The sequence below is a fragment of the Nyctibius grandis genome, chromosome 30 (genome assembly GCF_013368605.1).
Source record: "Nyctibius grandis isolate bNycGra1 chromosome 30, bNycGra1.pri, whole genome shotgun sequence".
In the NCBI taxonomy this organism is placed as follows: Eukaryota; Metazoa; Chordata; class Aves; order Nyctibiiformes; family Nyctibiidae; genus Nyctibius; species Nyctibius grandis.
The window spans coordinates 3367822-3379564 of record NC_090687.1 but is presented as its reverse complement, the minus strand read 5'-3'; the positions used below and the strand labels follow the sequence as shown (position 1 = coordinate 3379564).

The following is an 11743-nucleotide window of genomic DNA, read 5'->3' as shown; positions in this document are numbered from 1 at the left end:
CCCTGCTTTTAATCTGAAGCTGTCACCTTCAAACCTTATTCTGCTAGGGCACTGCTTCACATAAAATTGTGGTTTCTGAGAGTGTTTGACTGTATATTGTACATGTCTGTGACAATGTCTTCAGTTGTTAGTGAGGAATTTTAAATTTTACATTCTGGCATATACAGTTATTCAGAGCAGAAATGAATGTATATACAAATATATGTATATATAATTCAGTCAGATTATTTCCCTGAGGTATTTTCTGGCTTTCCTTTCTGAAACAGTTGAAAGTAGGGGAACCAAAGGGATTTCTCAGGCAGAAGTTCGCTTGGCTATGAATGTGGGGAAGCTAGAAGCAAGGATGCTCTGTCGTCTTCTGGAGAGGTACAAAGCTGTCAAGGTAAGGTTAAAATAAAATCATTTAGATACTTATTGAAACTGGAGATACAATTGTGGTTACTGTGGTAATATGTTACAACGTTGTTAACCTCAAACAATAGGAACAGCAGTGATTTGAGAATTGACAGTGAAAGAGTCCTGGTAAGATTGAAAAGAGTATGACTTCCACTGAGGAAAAGGTATATAAGGACAAGTGTTCCAAAAGTATTGAGATTTTAACCCACTGTAATCTGAGGACTAGGCCTACTTTTTAGAATGTAACATATCTGCTCTTCTAGCATACCTGGTCTTTATTGTCTCCTGGTTAGCTGCCTTGGCAGGTCACTGACCCCAGTGCACAAGTATTTTACAGTGGTTTGTGGCTGGGTGCTAAAGTAATAAAGGTCATGGGGAAAAATGCACATGGCCCCATATTTTCTGTTTGTATTGAGTGCACGTTCTGGTGATCCGCACTAGCTGGTGGGATTCTGCTGGACACCACAGCATTCCAGGGAAGTATTGTTCCCAGCACGGTGACACAGGTCTGCCCTCCAAAAAGAGACAGGGCAGAGAAATGGGCCTCAACCCTGCTTCACCTGGCCTCAACGACTTGCTTGAGTCATTCAGTGTAATCAGTGGTAACCCAAGTGGCCTGGGGGCTGGTACTTGATGGAGATAAATGTCAATGTCTCTCAACTCAAAACAGCCACTTTGCTTAATTTTTGAGTATAACACAACTTCTGTTTTGCAAGATCCTCTGCTGAAGGATCTTGTCGCAGACCCTCTACATTTAAAATCGTTAATCTACTTGCCTTCTGAAAATACCAGTAAATTCTGGAAAAAAAAACCAGCTACTTTTGTAGATGTTATGGTGATTAAACTCCTTATTTTCAGGTATTCCAACAAGATGAACAAATTCAGCCATCATTTCTTGCATGCACTCATCTGCCCCTTGTTACAAAGGCAGGATAATTGCCATCTTCCCTCAACAGAGAATTTTTTTCACTAAGATCTTGTCATTTGGTGAAAAGTTCTGTTGAATTAAAAACAACCAAACTATATAAACCATTGGTATAGCTAAACATACTTTTTCCTAAGTCAACTGTGAAGATGAAATCTTCCCTTATTGATAGGCCAAGTGTTTGAGTTTCCAGATCCTTGAAAGCACCTGTTGTAGTAGTCAGGGCAACAGCAGTTCCACTTAAGGCTGATTCACTCTGGTAACTTCTGCATTGCAGTTATCTCACAGAAAATTTTTCTGGAAAAAATTGATTTCCAGTCTGAATAAGTATAGTTTGTTCCTCCTTCGATTTTTCTACATCCCACATACTGTAGACATTTCATTCCAGTTATGCAGGTAATGCAGATTTATTTATTTTTCATGGTATTTTTTTATGGTATTTCTTTTGATTTCTATATGGTAAGGTTAGTCAACATTTTTGTTATTTAGAAAAAAAAGGAGAATAACATGGTATCCTCTGATATGAGGGGACAACAGTTAGAAAATTTTCCCACTGTTGATGCTGGAGAACACTGCAAGAATGGAGAAATAAGGTGGTAAAATAACATTCCAATTATTTCCATAGGGTTTTATGGAGGATGAAGGTCGGCAGAGGACAACAAAGTATATTTCATACATTTTTGCAGAGGAGAGTGATTTAAACCGTCAGTTTGAGAGAGAGAAGGCTAGAAGTGAGCAGTTAGCTACAGTTACTTTGGCTCTAGTGCCAGAAGATTCCCCACCTGTGCAAGAGGTGTCTCCTGGAGAAGATGGTACTTTGGTCTCAGAGTCTGACAATGAAGACAAAGGGAAAGATGGCAAGAGAGGAAAAGGACAGAAGGCCAGCTCTGGTTCTCTGTTGAAATTAAGTTTACAAGATGATACCCATCAGTCAACACGAGCTAAAGGTAGATCATCATTTTGAAATTTGGAGGGAACCCTGCATTTTTCTCATGGATCCTTTTATTAAAGAAAAATAATTTGTTATTAGCCTCCATTAAAGTTTTTGGTCATATATTTATTTTTACACTTATTTGATTATTTCCATGCTGCTTTGATGTTCTTTTTCCCCAAAATTGTTATGTTTTGGAGTACTGTAAGTGTGGTAGTCTCTGGAGATTCTCAGGGCTGAAGTGTGCTCTGGTGTCTGTGTGCCAAATAGTGTTTCTGATTATCACTCATCACTGAGAAGATAATCTGCTTCTCCTTACCCCTGTGTCATTTCTCCCCTTTTCGCCATGCAAATGAAATGGGCTCACGCAATGTGCTCCTTGGATACTCAGGTATTTTTCTGGTGGCTTGAAGGGCTGAAATGATTCTGCAGAGGGTCAGACAAATTCCCGAACTATTGCTAGGACGGAGGCAGGACTGTGTGGCTAAAAATGAGTACAGTGGGGAGACCATGATCGCTAGCAGTCAAGTTGGCTTAAGCTGCTGAGAGAATCAGCATCCTTGGGTAAATTCTGTATCTGCCTTGGATGTTCTGTGATGAACTGATGAGGTACCTGTCATGGACTCTGTTTTTCAGAATATCTTACAGCTCAGGCTGTGCCCATCACAGATCACCATCTTGGTAGAGCTTTAGCTTTTAAAGTCCTTGAAGGCTTCAGAAGGGATCTGAACACACTCTGTCGTTCTTGAAATATTTTATTTCTTCCTCACTAAGGAAAAAGGTGGGCTGTGCCTCTCATTAAAACACATCATTTCATTCCATTGGATGTGTAAATGTCATCTTAGGTGTGGGAAATAGTACAGGAGCTGACAGACAGCCAGTGAACTTTTTTTTTTTTAATTGTAACATAAAAATCCTTCCCCTTTTAGCAGTGGTTGTTTTCAGTTGGAAATGTCTGGTACTGAGCCTTAGAGTCTGTGCAAATGTATTTGTTCATGCACTGATGCGAACCTTAAGTGGGATGAGTATGCGTACCGTAAAACTGAGTTCTTGTCTGAGACCAGATAAGGTGGTAACTAACTACTTTCCAGCAGCAATAGGCTTGGCATGACTTGACCCACAGCCTTACTCACCTAAGCATATTTTAACAAAAATATCTCCTCCCCTGAAGCTAATTGCTTCATCTTTTTCTTTAGTTATTTGGAACATCTTAATGTGAAAGCTACCAGCCTTTTGGAGACATATTAAAAAGAGGATATGGTGGATTATTTTTTTATTTTATTTATTTGAACTATTTGAATGTTCCCACAACTTCTCTGATAAACTCCAAGGGAAGAGAGGAGAACAGATTTCTTAGGTAGATTGTCTTTGAAGTAACACTAAATCCTTGTTCTCATTCTGCTTTGAGTCAGGAGAGTCATGTTTCTGGCAGAACTTGAGAATCTTTATGACAGAAACTCTCCTTTCTTCAGTCAGCAGTTTCTGGATAAGCTAATCTGGCCCTTCATGGACTTCTAAGTGCCTCTGAAGAGGCTTCTGCATGGAGAGAATTATTTGATGACAGGGAGTTCACTTTTTTTTTAAACTTTTGGAGGCTGAATGCAGCCATTCACAATCAAACTACTGCTTCCAGCAGGGTTAGAAGAATATGTGAAAAATGTAGCAGAATGCTTTTAAGTACAGTTACCTGGGTGGATGGGGGAAAGCCTTTTACAGAGAGAGAAGCTGAACATTTACAGGAAACTCTGAGAGCAGAAAAATTACAAGGCTGTTTGCTCTTAAACCAGGCTCAAAGCCAAGAGCTGTGAAGTCTCGGGGGAAGAAGCCGCCTTCCCCTCAAATTCCTGAAGAGCCCGATGAGCTCCCAGACAACGTTTCAGGGGAGAGTTGCACTTTGGAAACTCTAAAGCAGGAGTCCAGTCTTTCCACCTCTGCGCATTCCACTGATGAAGAAGGGGATGTGGCTGTGGTGGAGGAGGTCAGACTTGAAGACCCTAAGGTAAGATCACATGTCTTAATATTTTCTTGTTGGTACAGCTGTCTGAGCTAAGTTATGTACTTTTACAGCAAGACTTCAGGCTATAGTTTTTGTATTCATTTATGGATTGTTTTGGTTTTTAAAATTTGGTTTCAAAGTACATTCATATTTTGGCTGCATTGTAGTTATAAGTGAAAATTATTCCAGCAGATTGGAAGGTAGATGTCCAAAGTACAGTTCTGGGTTAGTTCCCTGGTGCTCTCCAGGTTCCTTGTGTTGACTTAATGCATATCACGACTTGATGTCTGTCTGTGTACACAAGTGCTGTGTATCATCTACTCTAAACCAGGAAGAACAAATGGGTTTCGACATGAAAGTTGTGTAGCCTCACTGCTGCAGGACTGAGCCTGGGACAAGAAGCCTTTCTGAGAGACAGGATATGTTGGCTTGGGCTCAGCATGACATTAAGGCAGTTACCAGCTTTCTAGGCCAAAACTCAAGTCCAAATGGCTCAGAATGCAGGATGGGCAGAGAAAGTGCATAAATCTGCAACTAACTGCATGGAAATCTTAGTTTCTGCTTTGGTTCTCTGCCTGTGAAGAGCATATAAAAGATAATCCCCATCTGACTAGTCTGTTACAAATAAATACATCAAAACTCTGAATTCCGTAGCTGCTGCTGTGTGAGGAACCAGCATTAGGCTGAAGACATTGAATAGTTTGTGTAAAATTTTTATTTTGTCCGTACTGTGCACTAGAAGACTTGTGGCCAAAAGAAGGAAAAGCGTTCCAAAGCGACGGCAGTGGAGAGATCTCACGAAACATACAGGCTGCTGAAGCGCCAGAATCTCATTGTGGAAGCTGTGCGAAACCTCCGGCTAATCGAAAGCTTGTTCACGTGAGTCTGTCTGAAAACAGCGTACTGGGGCCTGCTGCATTTTGTACCTACTTTAGCAATGCTGTGTGCTTATTCCATTGGTGGCTTTTCTTGTCCCTGATGGCCCTATATGCTATAATGCTGGTACGTGGAAGGGGTTGCAGTTATCTTAAAAACTAAACAGCTGTTCTGTACGGATAATTACACAAGTGAATTTAAAGCTAAGTTACCAGTTATCTACAGAAGAAGGGAAAAGTGAGTAATAATTGCTAGAAGCAGGGGAAATATCCATTCATTCCACATCCTCTACCAAACTGCTTAGGCAGGTTGGGGCATTGCTGAGCTTAAAATGAAAGGTACCCTTTGCATCTTTTAGGCTTCAGAAAATGGTCATGGATCAAGAGAAGCAAGAAGGTGTCTCCACCAAATGCTGCAAAAAGTCTATCATACGACTGGTACAGAAGCTTGCACGAGAAGGACTCCTCAGAGTCTATCGTACTACAGTCATTCAAGATGGCATTAGCAAAAAGGTGACTGCACAAACCCTGGCAGCAGAAACAGCTTTTCTCACAACCTTCTGATTTGTCAAAATGTTGTGGGCTTTTTTACCGAAATACATGGATGACTTTACTTCTTGTAACAGAACCCACAGTCGAGCTGTCCAGAAGCTACATGTCCCAAACTAAGCTACTGTGAAAACCAGATTAGTGCTTTCAGTTACTGGGGTGCAGATAATTGTGAGACCAAGGGATAGTCCAGAGATCAAAGTCTCTGAATCTCCCTTCTGAGAGGTTCTGCTGCTTATCAGTTATGCAGTTCATGGTTCTCTCCCTGCACTGTCAGGCTGCAACGCAATCCTATTTAATCCCCTTTTGAAAGCCAAGAGTATACGAGAAATCCTAAGTTAGCTTCTGAGTTGAAATTTATAGAATGTGATCTATTGTTTTAAAAATAAAAATTACTGTTATTGCAGTTTATGGAAGTAAAATGTCTGTAGTTGTAAAGCTGAGACTTGTCATTGTAATTCTAGTGTGAAACGTTCATGAGCAGGGAGAGAATCTATTGAAAATTGCCTGCTGCACAATTACTGTGGAGCACATATGAAATCTTACTAACCTGAATTGTGTGTGTGCTTTCAGCAACAATATGTATTAGTTTGGTCTTACGAGGTATGGCTTTTCATTTATGTCTTTCAGCCTAATATTTGCAAGTTGAAGTGTTTGTTCCCCAAATATTTCAGATTTTAAAACCCAAAAAACCTGAGGCTTGTAGAATTGACATTACCTGTTTATTGGTACAGAGAGCATACGGTCTGGCCTCTTGCTTAATACAAACTAGCAACAGGAGTTCTGATCCAAAAGTGTTCATATTCTGTGAATTATTAAACCTTCATAGGACTCATCTGTTGTGGCTACTGTTAATTAACTGACTGTTAATCTCTGATAATTTATGCAGCTGATTAAGAGCCAATATCTCCATAAATAACTTTTGTTTTCTGCTGCTCTGAACAGGTAGAGTTTGTTGTGCATCCTTCAGTGAGCCCTAACGATCCCCTTGTAAAAAGTGCCATTGAGCAGGTGCGTTTCCGAATCTCCAGTTCAAGCACAGCAAACAGGCAAGTTGCAATGATGGTTTGGATGGCTTGGGGGGAACTTGGCTTATCTAGTACATGCAAAAATATGCAGAGGAAATAAACACAAAGTAAGCAAAAGAAAAATCTCTTCATTAGCAATAAAGAAATGGAAGCACAAAGATGAAGCAAGATGCTGAGTATCTCCTGAAGTCAGGAAAAGAGGAGGAATTTAACTGAATTTTTACCAAAGCGCTGTGTGGTTTTAATACAGGATTAAAGTTTCCCAGACACCAACATCCCAGCACAATGCTGAGGAAGAAAACCTGGGGCAAGAGGCAGTTCCTCATTCAGGAGAAACACAAGAAAGCTCATGTAAAGCTGCTGATGGTCGGGCAAGAAAAACTGATGATAAAATGGGCGTAACACAGCTAAAAAACTATCACCCTGTTATAGGTACAGCTAACTTTATTTTTCTGTCATCTTTCACTTTCCCATTTATTATTAATAATCACTTTCAGATGTTGGGCTCTCCTAAGATACAAATGGGGTTTTTTTTCTTCTTTTATAGAAGAAAAATTGGGATTATGTTAAAGCAGTCTCACTGCCCAATGTTTTCTTAGCTGCTTATTTTTTTTACAATTGCAAACTGGAGTATTTGTATTCACTACTACTTCTTTACTACTTGTAACTTAATATTTGTGACTTATATTTACTTTCAACTGCACCTCTTTCCTTCCAGTTTTCTTCACATCAGTTTTGAAGAGGTAGTTATTTCTTCTGTTCCAATCCTCTTTTTATTTGTGTTTGTTACTTAATCTTCCCTCCCAGTTCCAGGACTTGGGCGTTCTCTTGGCTTTCTTCCCAAAATGCCCCGTTTAAGAATGGTCCACATGTTCATCTGGTACTTAATTTATGGACACCCTTTAAATGGAACACAGCAAAAAGAAGGTAGTGATGGTGAGAAAAAAGGAAGCAAACAAGGGCTGGATGTGAATGCAGCTGTACTTGAAGCACAACCAGATGGGACCTTAGAAATTATGACAACAGTGGTGAATCCTGAAATCTCTGCGCAGGAGACTGAAGTAGATTTGTCTAATCAAACAGGTAGGAAGTGGCACATCCTGACTTTACTACAGGCTTTCCTGTGGTTCAACACTCGAAAAAAAAAGGTAAAAGTCTACTTCAGAAAAGACTGAAAATCAATGGTTTAGGTAATTTTCAGGTCATTTTAGATTTTTCACATTTCCAGACTATGAACTGCCAAAGGTGTTCTGCTTTGAACACTCACAGTAAAACTATTAGTATTTAGGTTTGTCCTGTCTGAATCTGAGCCAGTCTTCTTGTTCCTAGTGTATGTGGATGATGTGTCATGGATGCGCTATGTCCCTCCTCTGCCACTTCACAGAGAGTTTGGATTTGGATGGGCTCTTGTCAGTGACATTCTTCTCTGCTTGCCTCTCTCACTCTATGTTCAGATAATACAAGTCAGCTACAAGGTATAGTGCTTTTTTGGTTTACATTTGTTTTACTTTAACGTCTGATGATATCAACTGTACCTATAAGCAGTAAAAAATACTCTTAGTCATCAGAGAGTAGATACTTTAGTTCTTGATAGTCTTTTACAGAAAAGTTAGTTGATTTTACAGCCACACTAAAAAAATGTATAGCCCTGTAATACTGCAAGTTCTTAAGCTAATATTTTGCAAAGAGCTTTTTATTATCTCACTGAATCTTCTGCCTTTTTGATTAGCAAGAATAATGCTTAAGCATTTTACAAAAGCGGTAACATTTGCTTAGAAAATATTTAAGTAGCCAGTTCTGGTAGCACAGCTTGGTACTTTAAAGGATAATGATATTTTGCATTTTGATTAACTTCTAAAATAATTCTAGGTGGATGGTCTGGAAGATTTTTTAAATGATCCCCTAAAAAAGCACACTCTGATCAGATGTCTTCCAACGTCAATCCGACAGCAGCTTCTCTCCAAAAGGTAAGCAGATGAGTCAGAGTAAATGGCTCTAGGGAGGAAACAACAGTGGTTGTTTTTTCAGTTATTTCCTGTTTGTGTCAAAGAGAACTTTGTTACTTAAGACAAGGATCATCAATCTTCTAAGGACAGTGTGCCAAATTGTATTTTTCTCTCTCAAATAGAAGGTAATAAGAAACTAATAAACAATCTTCATGCATGCTGTCAGGCAGTGTTTGAGAGCTGTGAGGTTCTGTCCTTCATAACTCATCAGCAGGATGTTACTTCTGTATAAAACACACTCCTGACTGCTGCTAAATCCGGAATTTAATACAGTCTAAATGTTGCTGTCCCTCATAAATCTTTCAGAAGGTGCCACGTTTCCCAGTTCCTGCCTCTCATACATACCATTCAGTTTCTACTCATGCTCTCAGTGGCGTGTTTGCCATTCCTTACCGAGGAGATTTAAAAATTGAGATGGGACTGAAGGTAGGAACAGAAAGTAATGTTAAAAAAGTGATTTGAATATGTGCAATCAACAGCACCATGTTAGTTTCCCCTGAAAGTCATTGCTAACAGCGTGGATTTGGATGGTTGGGGGCATATACAACATTTTGCAAACCTGCAAACGTGTCATGGGTGAATGAGTTGTGCTAGACAGTATCGGCTGTCAAGACTTGTGGTCAGCTCAGGTTTGCAATTCCTAACCTATTACTTGCAAAATCTTAGTAACAAGGAAACTGGATTAATTTTAATTGATAGGTTTATGCAAAACAGTTTGACATATAACCGAGTTGTCTCTTTGCCCCCCCGTTCACTAAAACTTCTAACTCAGCCAAATCTGCTTCAGTATTTCTAGGCTGTCAAAGGATCTTTCTGAGCCCCAGAGAAAACTCCTTCCAAAATACAATTCCCATTTAACTGCACAGAAAAACTTAGATCTTAGTAAAGTTAAATGTGGACAAAGCTTATTTTTGACAAACTCTCTTAAAAACTAGGTCTTGCAGAAGTTTCCTGTAACTTCCAGAATTTTGCCAGATGAGTACATATACAAGATGTTGCACTTTTTGCCCTGCCAAAGCTACAAGCAACTGAAAGCAGTTTCTTGGCACAGTACCTCTAAATAACCTTAACTACAAGGTTAAGGTTGCCCGATTCTTCATATGTACACGTGTGAATGCTTATCAGCCCATATTTAGCAGTCATGTTTTCTTACTCGTGTTCTTTTCATAACATGGAATTGTCTGCAGATCTGCCTGTGTTCTGACCTTGTTTAATTCATTTTTACATACGGTATTTCTGGCTAATTTTGTTCTTTGCTAGCAAAATTTCAGTTAGTATTTGGCTAAAATATTGCTTGTGATTTGAGGAAAGGAAATTTGAAGCTTTGGGATATTATATGTTTTCCATAGGCTGACAATTCAAACAGAAATACCACTTCAGACATTCTAAAATTCAGTATGTCAAAAAAGTAGTGGTTTCCTGAAACTTCAAGTTGCTGCACAAAAATGGCACGTTTTTCTGGTATCATTTGTACTGTTTTCATGAGTGCTAATTGTAATACTCCTCATATTGCTGCAGGAGGTACATCTTTTCAGTGATAGAAAACCTTCAAAGGTTATGTTATATGGGACTGATACAGTTTGGCCCAACAGAGAAGTTTCAAGACAAAGACCAGGTAATGTTTTAAAAAATTTAGCCATTATTCATGTTTTATGTCCAGTGAAATAAATGCAAGATTTGGGGTTTGTAATTACCTTAAATAGTTAAGTAAAATACTGATGTCTCAGATGTATATGCAAACCTCCAGATCCAAGTGACATATTGCAAGTTGTGCAGATAATTTTTTACCTCTTTCTCTGGAAGGACACTACTCAAATAGTATAATGCTGAATGTTGCCCAAAATAATAATCTTGTGAGGTTTGAGACTGGCAGCACTTTAGGAAAAATGAGCGTGCCACATTCTTTTCCATCAAGGTGTTAGGCATTGGATGTCTGACACAGAATAAAGTCACTGATCAGAGTAAAATAATGACATTTGCACGCATCTTTTTATAAATAGAGAGCACGTGCAAAGGAGGAAGCAGTCCCAACATATACTTTATGAGGGTAAGAAAGAGAATTAGACCCCAAAACCCATCTATACAAATCCTGAATGAGAGCTTGTAGGAAATAGTCACTCTCTGGGGAAACTTGGAATGTCCTGTGCAGAAGGGGGAAAAGAAACTGTTCTAAATCTAGAAACAAAATTTCTGTATCGCTGGCAAGGGAAGTTTGGGAGTACAGTGCAATAGGGTGGGGATGGGTGTGTATTCTATCACAGAGTACTGGCTCAAGACAGCAAAGGCTGAGAAAACTCTAAGCAGTCCTGAACTAGATTGAATTTCGATGATTTTTACCTACCAGCCTGAAATATACTGTATTTGACAGGTCTTTGTGTATATGAAGAGAAATGCTGTGATTGTTGATACCACTATCTGTGACCCCCACTATAACCTGGCTAAAAGTAGCCGCCCATTTGAGAGGCGCTTGTATGTTCTGAATACCATGCAGGATGTGGAGAACTTCTGGTTTGATTTGCAGTGTGTCTGCCTTAACACACCATTGGGTATGGTATAATTGTACATTCTTATACTGCAATCCCTCCTCCTTTCCTGAAGCCTGAGGCAGGCTCTGTTTTGTCACTTCCAATGTTTTGTTCTCTTGTCTGGTCACCTCATGCATCAAAAAAAGCTGGGATTTCTGTCTATGAAGTTGAGATCCACTTGAAATTTTCAGAGCAGTGTTAAAGGAAAAACATTGCTGTCTTGTTAAAGTATCAAATTTGACAACAGTCCTGTAAGATTTTAATCCAGCTATGAAAATCCTTTTTGAAAACAGTTACTAGATTATATTTGCCATAACTCTCTACTAGTTTAAAAAGAGATCCCTTTTCCTTAGAACAATGTTGCTAAACCTTCTGATAGATAGCTTGGGTTAGATGAGAAGTGGAAGTTAAGGGAATTTATGCACCCCAGGTTTTTTGAGGGCGTTTTTTTGTGTGTTTGGTCCTTTTACATGTTTAAATAGGATATACAGCTACAACAAGTATACATTATT

At 39.1% G+C, this 11743-nt stretch overlaps 1 protein-coding gene across 3 annotated transcripts in view; it reads left to right on the top strand.

Annotated features, from left to right (window-relative positions):
* The window catches only part of GTF3C1 (general transcription factor IIIC subunit 1), a 42109-nt gene that overhangs the window by 8859 nt on the left and 21507 nt on the right, over positions 1 to 11743 (top strand). For 2 of the 3 annotated variants that reach the window (XM_068420288.1, XM_068420290.1), the window contains exons 8-19: positions 267 to 382; positions 1947 to 2268; positions 4040 to 4251; positions 4988 to 5127; positions 5483 to 5636; positions 6618 to 6721; positions 6951 to 7132; positions 7508 to 7783; positions 8030 to 8175; positions 8570 to 8667; positions 10225 to 10321; positions 11075 to 11252. In XM_068420288.1, coding sequence (XP_068276389.1) covers positions 267 to 382; positions 1947 to 2268; positions 4040 to 4251; positions 4988 to 5127; positions 5483 to 5636; positions 6618 to 6721; positions 6951 to 7132; positions 7508 to 7783; positions 8030 to 8175; positions 8570 to 8667; positions 10225 to 10321; positions 11075 to 11252 — 2025 coding nt within the window. The remainder of the gene's footprint in view (positions 1 to 266; positions 383 to 1946; positions 2269 to 4039; positions 4252 to 4987; positions 5128 to 5482; positions 5637 to 6617; positions 6722 to 6950; positions 7133 to 7507; positions 7784 to 8029; positions 8176 to 8569; positions 8668 to 10224; positions 10322 to 11074; positions 11253 to 11743) is intronic. The other variant, XM_068420289.1, reaches the window with a different exon arrangement.